The sequence below is a fragment of the Notolepis coatsorum genome (genome assembly GCF_963971535.1).
Source record: "Notolepis coatsorum genome assembly, chromosome: 14".
In the NCBI taxonomy this organism is placed as follows: domain Eukaryota; kingdom Metazoa; phylum Chordata; class Actinopteri; order Aulopiformes; family Paralepididae; genus Notolepis; species Notolepis coatsorum.
The window spans coordinates 92,255,640-92,283,179 of record NC_140178.1 but is presented as its reverse complement, the minus strand read 5'-3'; the positions used below and the strand labels follow the sequence as shown (position 1 = coordinate 92,283,179).

General features: G+C 48.2%; 1 protein-coding gene across 1 annotated transcript in view; it reads left to right on the top strand.

Annotated features, from left to right (window-relative positions):
• The first annotated feature begins 596 nt into the window (after positions 1-596).
• The window catches only part of farsa (phenylalanyl-tRNA synthetase subunit alpha), a 51,065-nt gene continuing 24,121 nt past the window's right edge, over positions 597-27,540 (top strand). The window contains exons 1-5 of the mRNA XM_084328506.1: positions 597-754; positions 4,868-5,005; positions 6,471-6,569; positions 6,688-6,806; positions 24,409-24,501. Coding sequence (XP_084184632.1) covers positions 608-754; positions 4,868-5,005; positions 6,471-6,569; positions 6,688-6,806; positions 24,409-24,501 — 596 coding nt within the window. The 5' untranslated portion in view covers positions 597-607. The remainder of the gene's footprint in view (positions 755-4,867; positions 5,006-6,470; positions 6,570-6,687; positions 6,807-24,408; positions 24,502-27,540) is intronic.

The window sequence follows — 27,540 nt, the reverse complement described above, 5'->3', positions numbered from 1 at the left end:
TCTAATCTTACGTGGTGGTACCACATGTGCCACTACCCGATCAAACATCCACGTAAGATTAGATAAGATAAGCTCCTATTGGTTCGATATTATGTAATTAACGTTAGCTTAGCATGTAGCTACCACAACCACAACAGCAGAGCGAGTTAGCCGAAAGTTAGCCACCAGCCACTTTTCCCTCCTTGATGGTATAAAACTTGCGATTTGGATTTGTTTTTGTCATTAGTACAACGCGTAACACAGCAGCTCTTTGGCATTGTGAAGGACTGAAGAAAATTCCGCTTGATAGTCTTTAATTTGACGCTTTAACGATCCGTTTCTGCACTAAATGAACCGTACACAATGTACCAGGCGGGGCAGTTTCCCCCCACGCTGCAGTTGCCTAGCAACAACAGACAGGAAGTTGACTTCGAGATACAACGATCTATTCCAATGAGAAATGGATCCAATGCCAGGATTTCTCGAACGTTTGAGTTTTGTTGCAAGCTGTACACTTATTCCAGTGACGCGTGTGATCCACGCCAGGGTTTTGAGAAGATCATTGTTGGAACGTACCACGAAGATAAACGTCATGTCCTGTCTCTTTTCAGCTCAGCTTTGACCAAGCATGGCTGACACCGGCGTTCTAGAGACGCTTTTACGGCTGGTCGAAAAGGCGGATGATGGTGTTGACAGTTTAGATGTTGGGACCAGTCTTGGCGTGGACCACCAGGTGATTGTCGGGGCTGTGAAGAGCTTGCAGGCTCTTGGAGATGTGAGTTTTCCTAAACGAAATTGCTACTGTATCACCACCAACAACACTGTTCATTCAACGACTGATGCAACAAGGACGTAAACAGTGTGACGCTGTGTGTACATACTGACTCCAGCTTATTCAAACAGACTAGAACATTTAGTCATTACTTGAGTTCTCTTTTGTCATGAAGCTGTCGCAATGTTAACAGCATCCAAGGACATTGATCCTCTCCCGATAAAAAAAAAATTCAACCAAAGAACTCGATTCTTGTACCGGATCTCCTCTCTGGTAAACAGGAATACCCTGAAGACTCTGGCAGGAGCACTCATTCAAGGGTACTACGACTATGCGTGCACCTCATGGTACCAAAGCACCTCAAAGGCGCTAAAAACAAAATTACAAACATCTCAAAACAAACTGGTCACACTACTGCTTGACCTTACTCCTAGAACCCACCTCACCCCTGCCCACTTTGACAACCTAGGATGGCTTAGAGTAGACGACAGAGTACAGCAACTTGCAATGGGCCTGGTCTACAAGATACACTACACGACCAAGGTACCCATGTACATGTCAAAATACTTCCCAAAGGTCAGTGAATACCACGATCACAACACCAGAGGGAGCTCCACAAATCATGTTAAACCCAGATTCGGCTCAAATAAGGGACTAAACACGTTTAGCAATTATGCCACATCAATGTGGAACACCCTACCCAAAGCTGTAAAGGAATGTGGATCACTACCCACTTTCAAAACCTCTCTCAAGGGACACATACGGGAGACTGCAATTCAAAACTGGCCCCTGTAAATGTCCTAACCCAACCCCCTCCAATGTACAGTAATTTACCTAGTATGGTTTTGTCAATAGTCCAATGTACAATTTTGCTTGTTTGTACAGTGCCCCCCCCCCCCCCCCCCCCAATGTACAGTTTTGCTTGTTTATACAGTGTTCCCCCCCTCCCAACCACCTCCAATGTAAATTACCCCGTATGGTTGTCAATATCCCAATGTACCCAACCCCACCCAACCTCCTCCAATGTACAGTTTCTACGTCAAATGTATATACTCCCTTTTCTTGACTCCTTTTGTATCACAAACAGTACTGTATTTGCAAATCTGGTATGTCATAAATGTATAGATGTAGCAGTACTGACTATCTGTATGTCATGTATGTCATATATGTCCTGATGAATTGAAAATGGGGGACCCTGATGTAAACAAGACTAAAGTCTTTCTCTGGTCTGCATCCCCTTAACAATTGTGTGTATTGAGCTGTACTGTATTGTACCCATTCTGCAATCTGTTAATAAAGTTTTCAATCAATCAATCAATCAATCAATCCACGTCCAAAGACTTCTAGCAGCAGGTTGAGCCAGGCGACACTCAAGACGCCCCACTTGTTTTAATACATAGTTTGCTAGCAATGCAAGTCAACACACACAAGGCAACACAATCCACACAGTTTCGGGAACCTTTTCAGCCGTGGATCCATGTGACACATGTTGCCTATAGTCCTGGGAGCTAGGCTCGTGAAAACACATTTGTGCTAATATTGTGCCATAGGTACCACCACCAGAAGAGCTCGTTTTGGATCTCAACCCAGAGTTTAACAAGCCAGTCATTATCATTTATAACAGTTGCAGTGGTTGGGCGGCTACGTGGCGTAGTGGGCAAGGCGCTCGCCACGAATGCGGAGACGCTGGGCTCGCCTGTTCGAGCCCAGCGCTCCACATTGCTTTCAGTTTAGCTGGTCGTTCATACTAATACACATTGGCCGTATTAGGGGGTGGGAAACTGATGGGTGGGGATCGGGCGTTGTGAACAGCGACTCCTACAGGTCGGTTGGTGCGCCTGCGCAGTAGAATCAGGAAGTGTCGGGGGCAGCGTGAGCCTCCCACGCGTTACTCCTCGCCACTGAGAGATCGAGCTGTGCAGGTGAAAAGATGCGACTGCTGTTACCTCAAGTACCGGAGGGGACTTGTGCTATGTATGACTTAGTCCACATTGCAGCCGGCTTGTGGGAGGCAAGAAACAGCGTTCGTGACAGGGGAGGGTTGAATTGGATGATACGAAATTGGGATGGGAGAAAATATAGAAAATGGGAGAAAAAGTGGATAAAAAAAACAGTTGCAGTGGTAATAAGCCCCATATTACAGTACCCACTAAGCGAGTGGTTCTTACCCAAGGGTCCAGAGAAGTCCATGGTGTCGAACATGGGACCAATAGCCCAATGAGAGAATATACAAAAATGCTTATTTTGCTCACAGGATTCACTGTTACTTTGGCTACAAAATTCTGGAGAAATCTTATCAAACAGAAATGTTAGTTACGGCCGGGTCCCTGAGACAACATCGTGTCAAATGGGGGTCCAATTTTAATGTATATAAATGTGGGGTTCTTGAGACAAACGTACGGTTGAGACAAATGTAACAGTACTGTATACCTGACCTGTATGTCATAAATGTCATGATATATCTGTATGGCCCCCGTAAATGTCCAAACCCCCCCTCCTAATGTACAGTTTCCTCCCCCTCGTATGTATATATTTTCTGTTAGGATCTCTGTTTAACAGTACTGTATATTTGCATATCTTGTATGTCACAAATGTAACAGTACTGTATACCTGGCTGTATGTCATAAATGTCATGATATATATCTGTATGTTGCGTATGTCATAAATGTCATTATGAATTGAAAATGGGGGACCCTGATGCAGGGTTAGAAATTAACATTTTTTTTCAAGGGCTTTTTTTGCCCCCCTTAATTGCTTTTCGGGGGCTTTTTTTTGTATTTCGGGGGCACAATATTTTTATAATGAAAATTAACATAAAGATTATAAAACATTGTTGACACTTTTTTTTACAGTCTTCATCCCTATGTTTGATAACGTAATGTTAATGTCTCCATATATAGGGCTCTACGCTAACCTTTTTCCCAAGGAGCACATGTGCTCCTAAATAAAATGTTAATAAATAAAATCTAAATACAAATTTAGGAGCACACAGAAATTTAGGAGCACAGTGACAATTGTTCAAGTAACACACACACACGATGTGTGACATCATGGCTTGGTTTCATGTTTTGAGGTACGTACCTTCAATTATCTGTAAATAATACATACATACTCTATCTAAATAGATTAAATATTATTGTCCCTGAGGGCAAGTTGTGTTGTTTTCTTGATACATCTACAAATAGCAGACGAATAACCGGTTGCCTCTGGATCAATGAATGTCTAATATTGAATAATATTATTAGATATTTTATTTTTAACATCCCTAATTCCAACAGTCAAGAGGCTTGTTTCAAATTGATGAAAAACCCCACACACGCAACGTTTCTGAGTATAGGCTCTGGCCAGATCGATCAATGAAATACGTTGCGCGCTCAGCGCTGTGGAATGAAGGAAATGCGCATCGGGATCGGATTTGGATGTTATTCTTTGTAGTTGTGTTACAAATGGAACGGTCTTTCCCCGCCGAACACAAGTTACTTAACGTTACACGGGTCGCGCTATGCAGATGCTTAGCTTGCTAACGTTAAGATAGCAGTGTAATGCTTGATGAGAGCAGAGCGCTCTCTCTGTGTTCGCACCTCTCAAGTGCCTGGAAGCATCTCCCTGTAACACGCAGCGGGCCCCGCCTCCCTCCTCCTTGGAACAAACATTCCACCCAAAAACTGAATTTCAGTCCAGTTTCAATCTGAACTATTAACAGCGGAGCTGTTTTGTAATCTTCACAATCACTCGTCTGTCTCGCACTGCAAGTAAATGATTTTTCCGGTGTGCACACACACATATTATTAGGGGCAAATACGCACTGTAGAGCATATATATAATTATATATATAATTAGTAAACTGTCGGGGGCTTTTTTTGCCCCGCTTAACTGATTATCAAGGGCATTTGGTCAATTTTCGAGGGCATTTTGCCCCAAGCCCCCGTTAATTTCGAACCCTGCCCTGATGTAAACAAGACTAAAGTCTTTCTCTGGTCTGCATCCCCTTAACAATTGTGTGTATTGAGCCGTACTGTGTATTGTACCCATTCTGCAATCTGTTAATAAAGTTTTCAATCAATTGAGAACCACTGCACTAAGCTGACAGCCTGACATGTCTCCTCTCCTGTGCAGGTGATCTCTGCGGAGCAGCGTTCCAACAAGCACTGGGAGCTCACAGGGGAAGGCAGCGAGATCGCGGAGCAGGGCAGCCACGAGGCCAGAGTCTTCAGCGCCATCCCCACGGAGGGCCTGCCCCAGAATGAGCTCATGGTGAGTGGGTTCAGAACCCGGCCCAGCGGTCGGCCAAAGGGAGAAGTCACCCTCACCAAGGCAGATATTTAGGCCTACAATGTCTCAGGCAGGACTATACTCTGCCAGACGGGGGGGGGGGGGGGCATGTGGTACTGGTGGCAGGATGCAGTAAGATTGTGGTTGCGTTCCAGTTTGCACATGATGATATGTCATCTCAAATCCCTTTGACCCAGCAGCGTATGTATCATCACTGTTTACATGATTTGATTCAATTTGATTTTAATATCAGTTCCATGAGGCTTGATGCCGCTGGTTTCAGGGGGCCTGCACCTGGTTTCAGGGGGCCTGCACCTGGTTTCAGGGGGCCTGCACCTGGTTTCAGGGGGCCTGCACCTGGTTTCAGGGGGCCTGTGCCTGGTTTCAGGGGGCCTGCACCTGGTTTCAGGGGGCCTGCGCCTGGTTTCAGGGGGCCTGCGCCTGGTTTCAGGGGGCCTGCACCTGGTTTCAGGGGGCCTGCACCTGGTTTCAGGGGCCTGCACCTGGTTTCAGGGGGCCTGCACCTGGTTTCAGGGGGCCTGCCTGCACCTGGTTTCAGGGGGCCTGCACCTGGTTTCAGGGGGCCTGCCTGCACCTGGTTTCAGGGGGCCTGCCTGCACCTGGTTTCAGGGGGCCTGCCTGCACCTGGTTTCAGGGGGCCTGCCTGCACCTGGTTTCAGGGGGCCTGCCTGCACCTGGTTTCAGGGGGCCTGCCTGCACCTGGTTTCAGGGGGCCTGCCTGCACCTGGTTTCAGGGGGCCTGCACCTGGTTTCAGGGGGCCTGCCTGCACCTGGTTTCAGGGGGCCTGCCTGCACCTGGTTTCAGGGGGCCTGCCTGCACCTGGTTTCAGGGGGCCTGCCTGCACCTGGTTTCAGGGGGCCTGCACCTGGTTTCAGGGGGCCTGCCTGCACCTGGTTTCAGGGGGCCTGCCTGCACCTGGTTTCAGGGGGCCTGCCTGCACCTGGTTTCAGGGGGCCTGCACCTGGTTTCAGGGGGCCTGCACCTGGTTTCAGGGGGCCTGCCTGCACCTGGTTTCAGGGGGCCTGCACCTGGTTTCAGGGGGCCTGCCTGCACCTGGTTTCAGGGGGCCTGCAGTTGTGAAAAGATGTCAGTTGGTCGACTGAGTCTCTGGAAACTCGGCACAAAGAGAACTAGACACGTCTGGCCGCTAAAAGGCTGATCTTGCGATTTTTAAGAATCAATTCATGTTCAAATGAAACAATTCAATATAGATTTTTTTGGGATATTCTTTAGCAGCCCTACCAGCATATTTTTAAACGAGTCATAAAGATGTAGCTGATTGTAGCTGTCGGCATGGCAACCAGAATGCAACGGGTATGGAACACAATGTAGATCATGTGTGTTGACGAGCAAATACTGATCTTTTAAAATGTTGTTTTTAACTAATGTTACTGTTCTTCCTTTGTCTTTTATCTATACGTGTAGGAACTGTCCTTTGGGAAGGTCGGCTTCAGCAAAGCTATGTCCAACAAGTGGATCCGATTGGATAAAGGGCATGAAGGCGGGCCCAGGATATTCAAGACTGTATGTGTGCCTTTATGTCTACATAACTGTGAAGGTTGCTCACCAATAATACTCCTAATGTACTCAGTCTAATGAAGTGTGTGTGCGCGCGTGTGTGTGTGTGTGTGTGTGTGTTCAGGTGGAGAGCATGGAGGACCAGGTTAGGCACAGGCTGCTCCTGGTGCAGAAAGGACAGACGTCTCAGCTGGACGAGAAGGAGAGGAACGAGCTGAAGAAGAGGAAGCTGCTGTCTGAAGTGTAAGACGAGACCTTTAGTCTTTTCAGCGTTGGCTTCTTTTTCTCTTGTTAATTTCAACACAGCGACGATGTTATGCGTTCCTGAGAGCTGAGCACTGGAAGCTGGAAATATTTGAAACTTTTGAGCAAAAGAGTGCTGTATTTCCAACACGGTTTCAATACTCGCCTAGCAACAGCAGCAGGATGTCAATAGTCACCTAGCAGAAAACAGCTGGTTTTCAATAGTTGCCTAGCAACAACAGCTGGTTTTCAATAGTTGCCTAGCAACAACAGCGGCTTTTCAGTGGTCGCCTAAGAAGCAACTACCCCCATTCAAAAAAAGCAGCTAGCAACAACAGCAGGTTTTCAATAATCTCCTAGCAACAACAGCAGGTTTTCAATAGTTGCCTAGCAACAACAGCAGGTTTTCAATAATCTCCTAGCAACAACAGCAGGTTTTAAATGGTCACCTAGCAACAACAGCAGGTTTTAAATAGTCGACTAGCAACAACAGCAGGTTTTCAATAATCTCCTAGCAACAACAGCAGGTTTTAAATGGTCACCTAGCAACAACAGCAGGTTTTAAATAGTCGACTAGCAACAACAGTGGGTTTTAAATAGTCGCCTAGCAACAACAGCAGGTTTTCAATAGTCACCTAGCAACAACAGCAGGTTTTCAGTGGTCACCTGAGAAGCAACATTCAAAAGAAGGGGAAACTGTCTGATGAGAAGGAGACCTACGTGTGGAGGCAGCAGCATGTCTGTAAATCACATGCCCATAATCCAGAATTGATAGGAAAGTTCCTACAAAACAAAGTTTTAGAAGAAGAAGAAGTCTTTATTTGTCATGCAGATTTAACATACACACATGCGATGGGCGACCCACAGGAACACACACACACATGCACTGAGTCGCTGAATGAAATGTTTTCTGCACTTCCCATCCTGTCATCCTACCCCCCAAGGGCAGCTGGGAGCAGACGAGGGCTGCGGCGAGCGCCGCGCCCGGGGACCAATCCAAGTGCTCCTGTTCGTCTTCGTCAGGGACGCGACAGTGTTAGCGATCTGTTGTGCATGTTTTTCCATTGGGTTTATCTTATCGGGGGGGAAACCCTTGTGAGCACGAGGAGAACATGCAAACTCCACACAGAAACGCCCGGGAGATAGGTAACTGGCAACACGGCAAGCGGGAATCGAACCCAGGACCTTCTAGCTGTGAGGCGACAGTGTTGACCACTACACCACCGTGCCGCAGACTTATTACTGTATAAAAAGCCACTTTTCTGCCATTGATGTCATTGATGATGTAAACAGTGAGGGAGGCAGAAAGGAACATACCTGGTATCTGTAAATGATGATCAAACCTTTCAGAGTAAGATCGCTGGTCTGAGAGCATTTACTGTGAGGATCTGACTGGTTCCACTGGGACTTTTACTTGTTCAATGACTACATATTAATCACAATCAACACAGCACGAAGATGAACCTTTCTGTTAAAAAAATAACAGAATATATCTGTGTGTGTCTGTGTATATGTATAAGTCTACCAAATGTACAAGTTCCCCCAGACATGGATAACCCAGAGATTTTATTTCTGCTCATCCTTGTCCCTCACAATGAGGGGTTATTTGGAAGAAAACGGCTTTTTGATGTTTACCGCTCTCTACCAGTAGGTGGCAGTAGATGCATTGTTCTGTATCACTGGAGGTGAATCAGATGCCTCCATCCCTACTGTGTGAAGTTATGAGTTTATTGCATATGGAGAAAGGTTTGTTTCTACCTGGTGAACTTAAGTAACAGCTCCTCGTCACAGACTATTACCTGGTGGTAATGGAGAACAGGGATCCTCGTCACAGACTATTACCTGGTGGTAACGGAGAACAGGGATCCTCGTCACAGACTATTACCTGGTGGTAACAGAACAGGGATCATCGTCACAGACTATTACCTGGTGGTAACAGAGAACAGGGCTCCACGTCACAGACTATTACCTGGTGGTAACGGAGAACAGGGCTCCTCGTCACAGACTATTACCTGGTGGTAACAGAACAGGGATCATCGTCAGACTATTACCTGGTGGTAACAGAACAGGGTTCCTCGTCACAGACTATTACCTGGTGGTAACGGAGAACAGGTATCATCGTCACAGACTATTACCTGGTGGTAACAGAACAGGGATCATCGTCACAGACTATTACCTGCTGGTAACAGAACAGGGATCATCGTCACAGACTATTACCTGGTGGTAACAGAACAGGGATCATCGTCACAGACCATTACCTGGTGGTAACCGAACGGGGATCATCGTCACAGACTATTACCTGGTGGTAACAGAACAGGGATCATCGTCACAGACTATTACCTGGTGGTAACAGAACAGGGATCATCGTCACAGACTATTACCTGGTGGTAACGGAGAACAGGGATCATCGTCACAGACTATTACCTGGTGGTAACGGAGAACAGGGATCATCGTCACAGACTATTACCTGGTGGTAACAGAACAGGGATCATCGTCACAGACTATTACCTGGTGGTAACGGAGAACAGGGATCCTCGTCACAGACTATTACCTGGTGGTAACGGAACAGGGATCATCGTCACAGACTGTTACCTGGTGGTAACGGAGAACAGGGATCCTCGTCACAGACTGTAACTGAGGGGTACAATTCCCTGACTGTATTGTTAGATATGATATTTAATACCACTACCTCATTTACATTTACATTTACATTTAGTCATTTAGCTGACGCTTTTATCCAAAGCGACTTACAAGTTCTGTACGACAAGCCATCAGGAAGGGCACAACTCTATCAGCTGAGCAACAATGTTCATCAAAGTGTTGAGTGCTACAGTGTAGGTTAGTTTATTAGGACAAGTGCATGACAGTACGGTATGCTTGTCGTACAGAACTTGTAAGTCGCTTTGGATAAAAGCGTCAGCTAAATGACTAAATGTAAATGTAAATGTACGGTTAGTTAGGGTTAGATTTTTTTTTTTTTTTTTTTTTTTTTTTTTTTTTAATTCAGATAATGGTTGAAGAAGTGCGTCTTTAGTCGACGGCGAAAGATTGGACGTGATTCGGCTGTCCTAACTGGGGTGGGTAGTTCATTCCACCATTGTGGGGCAAGGACTGAGAATAGGCGACTTCTCTTTGATGACCCTCCCGGAGCTTGGATAGGAGTAGGTCTGAGGCGGCCAGAAGATGCAGAGCGTAGGGGTCTTGAGGGTGTGTAGTTAGAGACCATTGACCGGAGGTAGGCGGGAGCGGTTCCCTTTGCCGCATGGTATGCTAGGTCGAGGGCCTTGAAGCGGATTCGTGCAGCAATGGGGAGCCAGTGCAGGTCCCTAAGAAGTGGGGTGACATGGGCCGACTTCGGTAGGTTTGAGATCAGGCGGGCCGCTGCGTTCTGAATGAGTTGAAGAGGCTTAGTGGCAGTGGCCGGGAGGCCAGCGAGCAGTGCATTGCAGTAGTCGAGGCGGGAGATGACTGTTGATTGGACGAGGAGTTGGGTGGCTTCTTTTGTCAGGAAGGGGCGTATCCTTCTGACGTTGCTCAGGAGGAATCGGCAGGTTCTGGTCGTCGCTGCGATGTGAGCAGAGAAGTTCAACTGGTCGTCGAGGACAACACCAAGGTTCTTGGCGGTCGGGGACGCAGTCACAGCTGCATTCTCGACTGTGATTGAAAGGTCGGTTAGGGGGGAGGATTTGGCCGGCAGGTGGAGCAATTCTGTTTTGCTTAGGTTCAGTTTGAGGTGGTTGGACGTCATCCAGGCTGAGATGTCGGACAGACAGGCCGAGATCCGCACAGAGACGTGGATATCTGAGGGAGGGAAGGAGAGGAAGAGTTGAGTATCGTCGGCATAACAATGGTAGGAGAAGCCATGAGACGTGATAATGTTACCCAGTGATTTAGTGTAGAGGGAGAAGAGAAGGGGTCCTAAAACCGAGCCCTGGGGGACACCCGTCCGCAGGGGGCGGGTGGCCGACAGGGTCCCTCTCCATGACACTTGGTAGGAGCGGTCATTGAGGTATGATGACAGCCATGTCAGCGCAGAGCCAGCCACTCCCATTCCTGCGAGGGCCGCAAGGAGGATCTGGTGGTTGACTGTGTCGAAGGCTGCAGATAGATCTAGGAGAATCAGGACAGAGGAGAGGCCTTTCGCTTTTGCTAAGTGAAGTGCCTCTGTGACCGCAATGAGGGCTGTCTCTGTGGAGTGACCAGTCCTGAAGCCTGACTGATTAGGGTCTAGGAGGTCATTCTGTAAGAGATAAGTAGTAAGTTGGTTGGATACAGCACGTTCAAGTGTTTTAGAAAGGAAGGAGAGAAGAGAGACAGGACGGTAGTTGCCTATGACAGTAGGGTTCAGGGTTGGTTTTTTTATGAGCGGCGTGACTCTGGCTTGTTTTAGGGAGGTGGGGACCACCCCCGAGTTGAGTGAGGAGTTGATGGTTGCAGTTAGGAATGGGAGGATGTCTGGTGCTATGGTCTGGAGGAGTGGGGAGGGTAGCTGGTCCAGCTGGCAAGTAGTCGGACGGTTTGACGTTACCAGTGTCAGGGTCTCTGCTTCTGTAATGGGAGAGAAAGATGACAGAGTGAAGGATGAGGTTCTCGATTCAGCATTTGGAATGGGTGGGGGTTGGGAGAAGGAGCTGCGGATGTTCTCCACTTTTTCCTCAAAGAAGATCGCAAAGTCTTCGGCAGAGAAAGATGAGGGAGGGGGGGGTGGGGGGGGAGTGAGGAGGGAGGACATGGTAGCATGCAGTTTGCGAAGATTCTTGGCAGAGGCCTCGATCCTATGGTGGAAGAAAGAAGCTTTGGCATTAGTGATGGTTTTGGAGAATGTTAACAAGAGGTTGTGATATGTGTCGATGTCAGCAGTGAGGCGTGACTTTCTATACTTCCTTTCAGCTGCTCTCAGGACCTGTCTTTGTTCTCTCACTGGATCTGTCAGCCATGGACTGGGTGGGGAACGGCGGGCAGGTTTCTCAACGAGGGGACAGAGCTTGTCGAAGGAGGTTGCCAGGGCTGAAAGGAGGGTGGAGGTTGCCATCTCTGTGGAGAGAGCAGAGAAGGTGTCACTCAAAGGTAGAGCGGATAGTATGTCAGAGGAGAGGGTGGAGGGGGATAGGGAGGGCAGGTTGCGTCTGAGTGAGACTGTTTGAGTTGGGGTGAAGACCTTTCGGTTAAGCATGAGAGTTAGTGAGAAGGATATGAAGGAATGGTCAGATACATGTAGGGGAGTTACCGTGGTGTTAATGATGCTGGAGTTACGGGAAAATATGAGATCCAAGGAGTTGCCTGCTTTGTGGGTGGGAGGCATGGCAGTGGGAGTCAGGTCAAACGATTGTAGGAGGGAGACTACTATGACTGACTGAGATGAGTCAGGCAGGTTGAAGTCGCCCAGTAGAAGGAGAGGGGTACCATCTTCCGGTAAGGAGCTAAGAAGCATGTCCAGCTCATCTGTGAAGTGATCGAGCGGACCTGGAGGGCGGTAGAGTGTAACAATGGTGAGATTGAAAGGATTAGAGACAGATACTGCATGATATTCGAGAGAGGAGAGTGACAGTTCTGGGAGTGGTGTTACGTTTGTAGCCCATGAAGGAGATGTCATGAGGGCAGTGCCTCCACCCCGTCTGGAAGGTCGAGGTGTGTGAGTGAAGTTATAGTTTGTAGATAATGCTGCAGGTGTTGATGAGTTATTGGGGGTTATCCAGGTCTCAGTTAGAGCCAGGAGCTGCAGATTTAGACTATGGGCGTAGGCAGTAATGAAGTCAGCTTTCTTGACTGCTGATTGACAATTCCATAAGCCTCCCCGTACTGTGACAGGTGTATTAGTGGCTGTAGGAGGGTAGGAGAGATTATCCGGGTTACTAGCAAACTGTCGTGGATGGGTAGAGTCAGTTCTGGAGGAGCAGATTGTGGATATAGGTATGAGACACATTGTATTGTCGAGAGTGGCAGGGAGGAAGTAGAGAAATAGCAGTGTGGGAGGGAAATATAGGATTATGGTGTACTTAGCACTGGGTGGATCGGTGGATCCCTCGGCGGTGAACTCCAGGATAACTCCTCCTCTTTGTCCCTCTTCGTTTCTCGACGCTTCGCTGACGCTACACCAGCAAGCCTTTAAATCACTATCACTAATTAGTGCTGTCTTAACACCTGGCCCTTAATGGGGGCACTTAACTAAACAAAATGGCCGTTTTAAACACGCCCCTTTAATCAAGTCAGCTGGTTCCTCACTTTTAAGATTCACTAATAAACTTAAAATGGCTTACCCTAGTTTTCAGTATAAAGCAATGTTTCTCAGTGAGAGTGTCCTGTCCTTCCTTAACAGAGCCCAGTACAGAGTGACTTCAACACAGTGTGGACCTCTGCTTTTAAACAGGGCAGGCTCTTAATGGCTCACTCAGCAAATCAGATGCTACTAGTAAACAGGAAACAGTCCCTTAATGGGGGCACTTAACTAAACAAAATGGCCGTTTTAAACACGCCCCTTTAATCAAGTCAGCTGGTTCCTCACTTTTAAGATTCACTAATAAACTTAAAATGGCTTACCCTAGTTTTCAGTATAAAGCAATGTTTCTCAGTGAGAGTGTCCTGTCCTTCCTTAACAGGGCCCAGTACAGAGTGACTTCAACACAGTGTGGACCTCTGCTTTTAAACAGGGCAGGCTCTTAATGGCTCACTCAGCAAATCAGATGCTACTAGTAAACAGGAAACAGTCCCTTAATGGGGGCACTTAACTAAACAAAATGGCCGTTTTAAACACGCCCCTTTAATCAAGTCAGCTGGTTCCTCACTTTTAAGATTCACTAATAAACTTAAAATGGCTTACCCTAGTTTTCAGTATAAAGCAATGTTTCTCAGTGAGAGTGTCCTGTCCTTCCTTAACAGAGCCCAGTACAGAGTGACTTCAACACAGTGTGGACCTCTGCTTTTAAACAGGGCAGGCTCTTAATGGCTCACTCAGCAAATCAGATGCTACTAGTAAACAGGAAACAGTCCCTTAATGGGGGCACTTAACTAAACAAAATGGCCGTTTTAAACACGCCCCTTTAATCAAGTCAGCTGGTTCCTCACTTTTAAGATTCACTAATAAACTTAAAATGGCTTACCCTAGTTTTCAGTATAAAGCAATGTTTCTCAGTGAGAGTGTCCTGTCCTTCCTTAACAGAGCCCAGTACAGAGTGACTTCAACACAGTGTGGACCTCTGCTTTTAAACAGGGCAGGCTCTTAATGGCTCACTCAGCAAATCAGATGCTACTAGTAAACAGGAAACAGTCCCTTAATGGGGGCACTTAACTAAACAAAATGGCCGTTTTAAACACGCCCCTTTAATCAAGTCAGCTGGTTCCTCACTTTTAAGATTCACTAATAAACTTAAAATGGCTTACCCTAGTTTTCAGTATAAAGCAATGTTTCTCAGTGAGAGTGTCCTGTCCTTCCTTAACAGGGCCCAGTACAGAGTGACTTCAACACAGTGTGGACCTCTGCTTTTAAACCTCATGTACTTTAACTTCTGGCCACCCAGTACAAGATATAAGTATGATGAACACTTTCCCACCTGATGAAACGAATCCACACAAATGTACCAAATCGAAGGTTTAATACAGCAAAAGGTGTATACAACGATCACTTAATTACATTTATGATTTGAAATATGAAATATGCACTTTTATGGCAAATGAGTATTCGTAGGTAAATCAACATTGAATGTCCAATCTCTGGTTACGCAGGGAGTAAGTATACAACCTGGAATATTTAGGAAACGATAGCGATGGTACTTAAATGATTATAGCTGGATACACTAAGGGGGGGGGGGGTCCCGCTGGTTGTAAGACAGTAGGAGGGGGGGGGGGTTAGAGAAGCCGCTGGCGGTATCCCATCTGGCCGACGGTGTCTTGGGAGAATCCAAAGTCTTGGACACGGTGCCCACAGAACCTCGGACCGCAGACGAATACAGCTGGACCCTCTGTGGACGGTATCTGCCGGTCCACAACGGAGAGACGTGAGGCGACCTCACGTGTAGAGCGCCGTCTCACCTGGAGTCCTCTCCGGGGGGTAATTCCAACACTCCGCAGTGTTGGCCTTTATCCATGGAATAATCAAAGCACACAAAGCATAATCCAAGCCGTGGAAGGCTCGCCGTCGTCCGGGTAGAGTAATCCAATATACAGGTCCAGTCGCTCTTGGCCCGGAGCTCCTCGGATGCAATCACCACTAGGGGTCTGACCAGCCTGGTTAAGCGTCCAGATAACGTCAGGAACGATGGGGGTACTGATAACTTTAGAACTCTAACCGAACGATGCACCATACATAAATAGACTATTATTAGCTTAATAGAATACGTCCAACTCGACGGTATAGTGCCAAACTATGACTATTCAACTATTAATCTACACGATATCTCAATGCCTATTCTGGGCCAAGTAGGCCTTACTACACCGCACGTGCGTCGTGGGGAGGCTTTTGCGTCTGTCACTCTGTTGGAGGGTAAAGAACTGGACTAAAAGGAAGTTCTACTTTACTAGCGCCATATATATATGCGCTATGAACAAATAGTACCATTCGTATTTCGCCCGACATATTACTGCGCGGAACCGGGGGTTGCCACGACATGTTAGGCGGCACGATTGAACTTGGACCTAGGGGTATGGCAACCTGGCGCCAGGTTCTCGTCCAATGGTAGAATGAAACTATTATGGGCTGTTTAGTAGAAACGGGGATATTCAATGCATATTGTACAAGGAATATACAGGGGATATCAAACGATATACAAATACAACTAAATATATATATATAAATAAATATACATATTCGGTTTAATCTGATCCTTCACAACAGCCGCCCCCTAATTAGTCCCACCTAATTAGCTAAGCAGAGACAGATTAACCGCACTGTCTACCACTCAAGGTCCGCTGTAAGGGTCAGTCAACTCACAAAGTCATGGGGTCATGGTCATCATCGATAGTATCTGGGAGTCGGGGCAGTTCTATGAGCCTCGCCACGGGACGTGTGTAAGTGCGCCCTTGGACGAGTACTTCAGCTGCTCGGACCTTGCCATCGGCACCGGTGATCACTTTGCTTACGCGGCCAGCCGGCCACATAGCTCTGGGTAGTGACTGGTCAATAATCATGACGACTGTTCCTTCTGTCAAATTGTCTCTCTCTTTTACCCACTTCTGGCGGGTCTGTAGAGACGGTAGGTAGTGAAGTAGGAAGCTGCTCCAAAACTTGTCAGCTAGTACTTGGCTGTACCTCCACATTCTTCGGCCGTTCGCTTCTTCAGGCCTGTACATTGTCTGGGGTAGCGCGGGGTCCAGCCGCCCCATTAGGAGTGTGTTGGGGGTGACTGGGTCGACATCTGCTACATCACTGGAGACGTAACCGAGGGGCTTTGAGTTCAATACTCCCTCGATCTCCGTGAGGACTGTCATTAGGACTTCCTCCGCCACAGTCTGGGCTCCGAGTACGGCGTACAGGGCTGTCTTTATAGAACGTACTTCTCGTTCCCAGGTTCCACCGAAGTGGGGTGCGTTCGGGGGATTAAACTGGAAGTCAATCTGGGCTGGAGCGAGGTGAGTCTTAAGTTCTGGGCCCATAGCTTGGAAGCTCTCTCTCAGCTCTCTTTCTCCGCCTTTGAAGTTGGTCCCGTGATCAGACAACAATGTAGACGGTTTTCCTTTCCGTGATGTGAATCTCCGGAAGGCCATAAGGAATGAGTCTGTGCTCATGGTCGGAAGGAGCTCGATATGTATCGCTCTGGTGGTCATGCATTTGAATACAATACCCCACCGCTTCTCGGTGCCTCTTCCTCTCTTTATATACAACGGGCCAAAGCAGTCCATGCCTGTGGAGTGGAATGGCTTGTCGCTGATTCGGAAGCGACAGGGGGGTAAGTCAGCCATCCGTGGTATGCTGGGCTGCGCGCACCACTTACGGCAGTCTAGACAGGTTCGCTGGAAGCGCCGTACTGCTTCTCTCCCTTGCAATATCCAATAACGACGTCTGATCTCCGCGAAGACTCTCTCTGCTCCTGCGTGGTGTACATCCTCGTCGTATTTCTTTATGATCAGCTCTGTGACCTTGTGTCGGCTGTTCAAGACGATCGGGTACTTAATGTCATCTGGTAGATCGGGGGCTCTCCGCAGGCGACCACCCACTCTGATGAGATTATGGGCGTCACTCTCTGGTGCCAGGTGAATCAGTCTGCTGTCTGATGGGACGGGGTTTCCTCCCTGTAGACAGTCTAGCTCATCGGGGAACGAGTCTCTCTGGGCTCGTTGTAGTAGAAGAAGTTCTGCTTCTTCGTAGTCAGCTGCTGACATGTCAGTGGTGGACTGAATCTCTGGATGGTGCCGCAGGAATGTTCTTTGTTGCGCACTCTCTAGGGTAATGCAGTCATCTATGTTGGGGTCTGTGGAGGCGACAGTGCTCAGTCCACAGAACATAGGTTTCTTGTTCTCAGCCTCCTCGTTACTTGCTTCCCTCGGGGTGGGCGTAGGCCAATCTCCTTCCGGGAGCTTGAGGAATGCTGGTCCGTCACTGTAGATGTTGCGACGGGTTAGGTCATCCAGAGACATTCCCCGGGTGATGACGTCAGCTGGGTTGTGTTTGGTGTCCACATACCGCCAGCTTGCTTCTTCTGTTAATTCTTGAATCTCGGTGACTCTGACTCCCACGAAGACCTTGTATCTGCATGAATCAGACTTGATCCATGTGAGTACTGTCGTGGAATCTGACCACAAGATTGTTCTATGCACCGGAATGGTGAGTTCACGTTGGATTAACGTGGCTAGATGCGCTCCTGCGAGGGCTGCGCAGAGCTCTAGACGTGGGATAGATTGTTGCTTACGTGGGGCTATTCTTGAGCGGGCCAGGATGAAAGCAGTGTGTATCTTTCCTCCCATCTCTTGGGCACGCAAATAGGCCACCGATCCGTAGGCTACTTCGGAGGCGTCGCTGAAGACGTGTAGCTCAATCTCGCATGTCTCTGGCCTCACTGTGGATGGGAAGTAGCTGCGGCGTATATTGACACCTGGGAGTGAGCGGAGTTCGGTCTCCCACTCTCTCCATGTTGAGGCAAGGTGTGCGGGTATTGGGTCGTCCCAGCCCTGGTCCTTGTCCCATAGTGCTCGTACAATCATCTTTGCCCTGGTGGTGTAAGGTAGAATACATCCCAACGGGTCATATTGTCTGGCGAGTGTTCTGTACACACTCCGTCTGGTCGCCGCCGACCTTCCTTGCTCTGGAGCCAAGGGTTTGTGTCTATAGTGGAGCGAGTCTGTTTTGAAGCGCCAGACTAGTCCTAGTGTCATTTCTTGGGCTTCTCCTGGGATTGTCGCCATCCAGGTCTCGCTGCTGGCAGCCTTGTCCGCGGAGGAGAGGCTGCGCAATACGTGCGGGTCGCTGCTGGCCCACTGCCTGAGATCAAAGCCGCCTTTGATTAGGGAGGCGCGTAACTTGATTAGGAGAGCCTCGGCTTCTTCTTGAGTCGAGACGCTTTGTAAACAGTTGTCCACGTAGAAACTGTTCTTCACACTGTGTTGGACCTCTTCATCTGCTGCTGGGTCCTCTGTGACGTGTTTCTGTAGTGCAAATGTAGCACAGCACAGGCTGCATGTGGTTCCGAAGGGGAGTACTTCCCACTGGTAGATGGATGGGTTCTCATCTCCGATCTTCTCTCTCCATAGGAACCGTAGCAGAGGCTTGTCCTCCTCTACTAGTCTCACCTGCAAGAACATCCCTTTGATATCCCCGCTTATAGCCACCTTGTCCTGGCGGAAGCGCAGTAGCACGCCTAGTAGGGAGGGGCCGAGTGTGGGGCCGGGCAAGAGCTCTTTATTCAGATTTTGGGATCCGATCTGGTAGCTGCAGTTAAACACAATGCGATCCTTGCCGTTGTGATGGACCTTGTGATGCGGCACGTACCATGATTCGGTCGTCTGATCGGCCTCTTTAATGTCAATCTTTGTTACGTGTCCCGCTGTGATTAGCTTCTCAATCTCAGCTCGGTACACACTCTCTTGAGCGGGGTCTTTGGCTAGGCGCCGCTCTGTGTTCAGTAGATAGCGCTCCGTGGCGTCTTTCTTTGCGTGAAAGGTGGGCATTCCCTCTCGCCTCAGGAGTGGAGTTGCGTATCTCATCACTCCGCCGACTGTGACTCTCTTTGTCCCCTGCTCGAGTAGGTTGATGGCGTAAATGTCTTCTTTAGAGCGAATATCTTTCTTTTCGTTCTTAAAGGGCATTGTCTCTAGGGTCCATAGCCTCTCGACATGCTGCAGGAGAGTGGTGTCTTCTTCTGTCGTTCTGGAGTGGAAGCAGCTAGTGGCTGCTGTTCGGTTGAGAGATTTAGCGAGGGGGCCTTGGAGGGTCCACCCTAGGCGGGTCTCGACTGCTGCAGGACAGCCTCGGGGGCCTGTATGGACCCGGTCAATCGGGACTATGAGTTCTGCATGGTCGGAGCCTATCAACAGGGTCGGGGTAGCGCCGTCTATGAGCGGGATAGGTAATTGGCGCAGGTGCACATATTTATCCATCAACTTGGTGACAGGGTAGGTGTACTGCGATAGTCCTATTTCTTGGCTGGTGAAAGCATTTGTGATCTTGTACCGTCGCTCTGGCTGCCCGTTGGCTGCGATGGTGAAGGAGACATTCTCGCCCTTTATCGTCTTTAAATCTCTTCTTATTGTCCGAATCGTCATTTCGTTCTTGCTCCCCCGCAGTCCCAGCTGGGTCGCAGCGGAGGCGAGCAGAAGGGTCTTCTCTGACCCGTCATCAAGGACGGCGTAAGTGTCCATGACTTTATCTTGGTAGCTCAATGTCACACGGACTACCTTTAAGAGCACTTGGGCTCCGCTGCTGCTGGCGGGGTCAATGTACATGACACTTGCCTTGGTGCCGCTCCGTGGTGCAGGTATAGGCCGTCTTCCGTTACTTTCGTGTAGTATATCTAGATGGGCTCCATCGCATCGGCTGCACCTTTTCTTTAGGCGGCATTCGGCTGCCATGTGGGGCCGCGCACATCGATAACAGCGCCGGTTGGACTTTATCCATTGACTCACTTCTTCTGCATTCATCTTTGTGAATAGGTCACATTGTGACAGCCAGTGTTCTTTCTCACAGTAGGGACACGCTATCTTCCACTTCTCTTTTCTCGAGGGGGTGCTGTGACTCTTACTGCTCGGTACCGACTCTGATTGGTGCATGACAGTCACCGATCTTCTTCCATCATTTATTCTCCTGGGTCCCTCTCTGGAGCTTGGCGTGCTCCGCCCGAAGGTGTCCAGTCGTAAGCTGCTGACCTCTCTCGCCAGGAAGTCGGCCAGATCAAGGAGGGATGGCTCGGGGCCGTCGGGGTCTCGGTAATCCCTCTGCCGCCTAAAGCGCTCCTGTCTTGCGGGTGGCAGCTTCTCCAAAATCCTCTCGACGTTAGAGTTGGCGTATAGCTCATGCATGCCCTTCTCCCGTTGCGCTCCCAGCATCCCCACCAGGGACTGCACTTTGATTGACAGGTCGTCTAGTGAGCGATTGTCTGTGGCTGGGGGTAGGCGGTCAATATGCCTTATCTCATGGATTACGTAATCCCATATACGTCCATATCTCTGATCCAGCGCTGCAAGGGCCGCTGTGTATGGAGTCGAAGAGGTAGCATAGGCTAGCGCTATATTGTGCGCTCGTGGTACTTTTAGGTGCTTCAGTAATATTGCATACTTGTGGTGTTCATCAGCGACATCCACCATCATTGTCTCTAAGCACATCCGGAGCTCCGTGTACTGTGCTCGACTCTCATAGGCGAAGTCTGGGAATGACGGTGTGGCATTGTATGACGCCGTGGATGGCTGATACATCGGCGAGCGTTGGGGGAGAGACCTCCTGGGCGAGTCCCCTCTTGCGCCTCGCTGTGGGCTGGTACTGGCAGGGTACCATGGCCCGCTGGTCCAGGTGCTGTTCCTCGGGGCTGGTCGTGCGTCGTGCTCACCCGTGAATAGAGTCGGGGGTCTGTAGCGCAGCGCCGCGGGGGTATAGCCTGGACTGTATGGGACCTCCTGGTCCGGTGGAGTACTGTGCTGTCGTCGGGCTTGGTTCTCCTCTTCTCCCTCTTCTTCCTCTATCAGATCTTCCAGATCCTGTAATCGTTTATTTAGCTTCTCCGCAGTGTAGGCCGCTCCTTCCTTGTAGCTGGGTCTCGCTTGGACCGGTATGGGAAGGGGGTCTGCGGGGGGTCTAGACTCGGTCTGTTGGTCAAGTTCAGGGTCGCTTGCTCGTTGTGGTGACGCTGCTCTTGACTGTTGTCTCGACGAGTTCCTTGAACCCCTAGCGGAGGGAGAGGGTGTTGTCCTTTTGATCAGCTGCTCTATTAGTTGCGCTTGTAGTCTGTCGCGCTCTGCGTCTCTTTGGGCACCGGCAGCGGCACGCTGGGCGTCGGCCCGGTCTCTTGCCATATTCTCTTCTGTCTGGAAGCGTCTCATCTCCAGACGTGTGCGCTGTTCTTCGCTCCGTTGCTGCGCTTGGAGTCGGTCGCGTTCGGTAGAGGCTGTCAGGCTGACGAGGAACGCCTGTTGTAGTATCCTCTCCGCTTCGCTGGGGGAAGGCGGTTGTGGAGGTGAGCCGCTCCTGCGTGAGCCGCTCCTGGGGGTACTCGTTGGGGAGTCCTGGAGCTCTAGTTCCTCGGCGCTCTCCTCCTCTTCTTCCGTGCAGAGTTCTCTCTCTGTAGGGTTGTCTTCCTCCCGGGGCTGGTCGGGGACTACTTCTTGAGTAGTGGCGGGGGGTAAAGGCATGTCAATTCCCTCCTGGTCCCCACCGTGAGCTTGGTCAGTTACATTAGGACCTACTAGGGCCTCTGTGGTCGGGGAAACCTGCTCGTTAAGGTCAGACATAATTTTACTTTCTATTTTTACCGCGTTTACCGTTTGTCGAAGGCTAGGTAGTTGACTGACAGTGTAAGCCTCTAAGTACTGAGGTGTCTGTCGTCTGCGCCGCGGGCGTTCTAGGTTAGGAGGATCGTTTCGTGGAGTGTTCATCATAGGCCATTTCGATATTAATAACACTATATTAATATTACACTAGTTACCATCCGGCTCGAAGGACCAATTGTAACTGAGGGGTACAATTCCCTGACTGTATTGTTAGATATGATATTTAATACCACTACCTCATGTACTTTAACTTCTGGCCACCCAGTACAAGATATAAGTATGATGAACACTTTCCCACCTGATGAAACGAATCCACACAAATGTACCAAATCGAAGGTTTAATACAGCAAAAGGTGTATACAACGATCACTTAATTACATTTATGATTTGAAATATGAAATATGCACTTTTATGGCAAATGAGTATTCGTAGGTAAATCAACATTGAATGTCCAATCTCTGGTTACGCAGGGAGTAAGTATACAACCTGGAATATTTAGGAAACGATAGCGATGGTACTTAAATGATTATAGCTGGATACACTAAGGGGGGGGGGGGTCCCGCTGGTTGTAAGACAGTAGGAGGGGGGGGGGGTTAGAGAAGCCGCTGGCGGTATCCCATCTGGCCGACGGTGTCTTGGGAGAATCCAAAGTCTTGGACACGGTGCCCACAGAACCTCGGACCGCAGACGAATACAGCTGGACCCTCTGTGGACGGTATCTGCCGGTCCACAACGGAGAGACGTGAGGCGACCTCACGTGTAGAGCGCCGTCTCACCTGGAGTCCTCTCCGGGGGGTAATTCCAACACTCCGCAGTGTTGGCCTTTATCCATGGAATAATCAAAGCACACAAAGCATAATCCAAGCCGTGGAAGGCTCGCCGTCGTCCGGGTAGAGTAATCCAATATACAGGTCCAGTCGCTCTTGGCCCGGAGCTCCTCGGATGCAATCACCACTAGGGGTCTGACCAGCCTGGTTAAGCGTCCAGATAACGTCAGGAACGATGGGGGTACTGATAACTTTAGAACTCTAACCGAACGATGCACCATACATAAATAGACTATTATTAGCTTAATAGAATACGTCCAACTCGACGGTATAGTGCCAAACTATGACTATTCAACTATTAATCTACACGATATCTCAATGCCTATTCTGGGCCAAGTAGGCCTTACTACACCGCACGTGCGTCGTGGGGAGGCTTTTGCGTCTGTCACTCTGTTGGAGGGTAAAGAACTGGACTAAAAGGAAGTTCTACTTTACTAGCGCCATATATATATGCGCTATGAACAAATAGTACCATTCGTATTTCGCCCGGCATATTACTGCGCGGAACCGGGGGTTGCCACGACATGTTAGGCGGCACGATTGAACTTGGACCTAGGGGTATGGCAACCTGGCGCCAGGTTCTCGTCCAATGGTAGAATGAAACTATTATGGGCTGTTTAGTAGAAACGGGGATATTCAATGCATATTGTACAAGGAATATACAGGGGATATCAAACGATATACAAATACAACTAAATATATATATATAAATAAATATACATATTCGGTTTAATCTGATCCTTCACAACACAGACTATTACCTAGTGATAACAGAACGGGGCATCTCGTCATCTGACGCCTTTATCCAAAGCAATTTACAAGTTCTGCAGGTCAGCAGGAAGAGGGTACAACACTGTGGCAGCTGAGTAACAATGTTCATCACACAGTGGTGAAACATAGTAGTAGAGACATATTAGCGTAGTAGGTAGTAATATAGGCAAGGGCGATTATTTAGTGGCAAAGTGCACTTCAAATATTGATTTAAGAATTGTGTTTTTTAGTCAAAATGGTCAGCTGTCCTAACTGGTGGGAAGTTCGTTCCACCATTGTGGAGCAAGGACAGAGAATAGATTAAGATTAAGATGATCCTTTATTAATCCCCTTGGGGAAATTCTGGTGTCAATAAAGCAGCAGGGGGGGGGGATACAGACTAGGCAGCTTCTCTTGGATGACCCTCCCGGAGCTCGGATAGGAGTGGGTCTGAGGTGGCCAGAGGATGTAGAGCGTAGGGGTCTTGAGGGTGTGTAGTTAGAGACCATTGACCGGAGGTAGGAGACAGCCGTTCCCCTCGTTGCACGGTATGCCAGGTCAAGGACCTTGAAGCAGATTTGTGCGATAATAATAATAATAAATCTCAACAGATTTCCAAGATTAGCATAAAGACCCCCAATTTACAAGCTTTGTAACACGAAGTTCAATAGCAATCTAGAATCGAATCTATCAAATTACCTAGATAAACGTAGAGAAGTGAGAATGGATTTGAAATAGAATAGGATTTTAGATTAATAATACCATATGGGCTGTTATCAGTCCAGGATATTAATATTGGGCTAAGTCTCTAGTCTAGTCATTAAACTTTCAATGGAGAATCCACAGTAGAACTGATATCTTCCACATGGCTTAACCCATCCAACAGATGCATAAATTATATTATTGGTGAGTTTGGAGCTTAAAGAACTAATGGGGTCAGGGTTCGACTTGGAACATTGTACTTAAAGTCCATGTATCAAAACCCTGAATAAATCTATGGCTTCTTAATGTCAGAGATGAAAGATTAGTCAATTATAGCCATAACTAGTCACCAGGTGCCAGTGATGTCTGTATTGGGCGGGTGAGTGAGATGATTGACGGTGTGTTTCTGTGTTGTTTCTCAGGACAGTCAAGTCCTACTGGATCAGTAAAGGCAGCTGTTTCAGTACCACCATCACCAAGCAGGAGACGGAGCTCACCCCAGAGATGATCGCCAGGTGAGTCCAGGGACACCCATAGTTATCATGTCTAACAGAGATGATCGCCAGGGGCTGGTTGCACAAAGCACCTTAAGTTAAGATTTTTCTTCAAATCCAAGTTACGGTTTCCTAAAAATAAAATCGGTAGCACAAAACAACCTTAAGTATACTTCTTAAGGTTTCCTTAAAATGTTCACATAAGTATGTCAAGTTTTCTCTTATACTTAAGGAGTCCCTTAATCGGGCGGCTACGCGGTGCAGTGGGCAAGGCGTTCACCACGAATAGACGCTGGGTTCGCCTGTTCGAAGCTCCACATTGCTTTCAGTTTAGCTGGTCGTCCGTACTAATACACATTGGCAGTATTAGGGGGTGGGAAACTGATGGGTGGGGATCGGGCGTTGTGGACAGCGACTCCTACAGGTCGGTTGGTGCGCCTGCGCAGTAGAATCAGGAAGCGATGGGGGCGCCGCCCCTCCAAAGCGCAGACCCCTGAGGCTGAAAGATCGCGCCGCGCAGGTGAAAAGATGCGACTGCTGTTACCTCGAGTATTGGAGGGGAATGAATGAATGAATGAAAACTTTATTTAACAGATTGCAGAATGGGTACAATACAGTACGGCTCAATACATACAATTGTTAAGGGGATGCAGACCTGAGAAAGACGTTTGTCTTGTTTCCATCAGGGTCCCCCATTTTCAATTCATATAGACATTTATGACATACACAACATACATGACATTTATGGCATAGGGACATATAGGTATTTAGTACCGATACATTTGTGACATAAGCGGTATTCAAATATACAGTACTGTTACCTCTAGATCCTGACGGAGTATATACATATGATGGGGAGGGGACTGTACATTAGGAGGGGGTGGGTGGGTGGGAGGGAAATATACATACGGCGGGGAGGGAATATATACATGCGGTGGGGAGGAGACTGTCTATTAGGAGGTGGTGGGGGTTTTGGGCATTTACGGTGGCCAGTTTCGAATTGCAGCCTCCCGTAGGTGCTCTTTAAGAGCGGTTTTGAATGTGGGCAGGGATTCACATTCCTTTACAGCTTTGGGTAGGGCGTTCCACATTGTTGTGGCATAATTGCGAAACGTGTTTAGTCCCTTGTTTGAGCCGAATCTGGGTTTAACATGATTTGTTGAGCTTCCTCTGGTGTAGTGGTTGTGGTATTCACTGACCTTTGGGAAGTATTTTGACATGTACATGGGCACCCCGGTCGTATAGTGTATCTTGTAGACCAGGCCCATTGCAAGTTGCTGTTGCTGGGGTGAGGTGGGTTCTGGGGTTCAGGTCAAGTAGTAGTCTGACCAGTTTGTTTTGTGATGTTTGTAATTTTGTTTTAAGCGCCTTTGAGGTGCTTTGGTACCATGAGGTGCACGCATAGTCATAGTACCCTTGAATGAGTGCTCCTGCCAGAGTCTTCAGGGTATTCTTGTTTACCAGAGAGGAGATCCGGTACAAGAATCTAGTTCGTTGGTTGACTTTTTTTTATTACATTGGATGCCATTTTGTCACAGGAAAGATTTGCCTCTAGGATGGAACCCAGGTAGGTAATTTCGTCTTTCCTTGTGACAATATTGTCACCCACTGTGACTGAGAAGCCGTCGGTCTTGCTGAGTTTGTTATTTGAACCGAAGAGAATGGACTCTGTTTTGCCCATGTGTAATGATAGTTTGTTATCAGCGAGCCATATGCAGATTTTGCCTAGTTCCGTGCTGAGGGTTTTTTCAACCTGCAACTTGTTCTTGTCAGAGACCAGCAGGGCTGAGTCGTCCGCAAACAGGAACAAGTTGCAGTCACAGGCTGACGACATGTCATTTGCATAAATTAGGAAGAGTAGCGGTCCTAATATGCTTCCTTGTGGAACACCACAGCTCACTGTGAGGGGGGGGGGATAGAGTACCGTTTACCTCTACCATCTGTTCTCTCCCCTCCAGGTAGGATTGCATCCAGCTCACTGATAAGCTATCAAAACCAATTGCTTTTAGCTTGTCCATTAGAATGGAGTGATTGACAGTGTCGAAGGCCTTTTGTAGGTCCAGCATGACCATGCCGCAGTATTTGCCCGCGTCCACCTCTTGTTTGATGTGGTCGTTCAAATAGAGGAGGCATGCGTCAGTGGAGTGGGACGTTCTGAAGCCATATTGGAATTCGTAGATTAGATTTTTTTCCGCCAGGTACTTTTCGACCTGTTCGTAGACTATTTTCTCCATGACTTTCGAGATGGAGGTAAGAATAGAAACAGGGCGGTAGTTGCCTGGGTCTAATTTGCTGCCCTTTTTGTGCAGAGGGGTCACTCTCGCAATTTTGAAGTCCTTGGGGACGTGCCCCTGTTTTATAGAGAGGTTTATTATGTGTGTGATGACTGGGGTGATGGCGGCTGCTGCGTCTCTGAGGAATTTGGAGGGGATGTTGTCATGGCCAGTGGCCTTGTTAGGTTGGAGGGCGCTAAATTTTTTGAGTACCTCATCGGTTGTTACCATTTCAAGTTTGAAGTCGTCTTTGTGGACCCCTAGGTTTTTGTAGTATGCTACTATGTGTTCTACCCCATAATGCCCTGAGTGGGAGGGTAGTTTGTTTACCAGTGTTGTGGCTATGTTTGTGAAAAAGATGTTTAAGTAATTGGCTACATCCAGCTTGTCTGTGATGAGCGTGTTGTCCGTCTTTATGTTTATGTTTGAGAATCTGGTTTTAAGTTTTTTACTGCAGCCTAGTTGATTATTGAGTAATTTCCAAAGTTTGCGGGGTTTGTTTTTGTTTTCCTCAGTTTTGTCGTTGATGAAATTTCTTTTTGCGGTTCTGATCATGGTGTTTACGTCATTTCTTAGTCTGTTTCGTTGAATTTTTTGTTCAACCACGTGGGCTTGGAGTTCACTGTTTGAGCTTTTGGAAAGCTTTGTCTGACTTTTATGAAGTTCAGAGCATTTTTTGTCTCTGGTTTTCATAGCGGCCAGTATTTCAGTGTGCATCCATGCCTCAGCGCGATTTTTAACCCTGGTGGTTCTTATGGGTGCCATGTTGTTGAGTATTTCTGTGAAT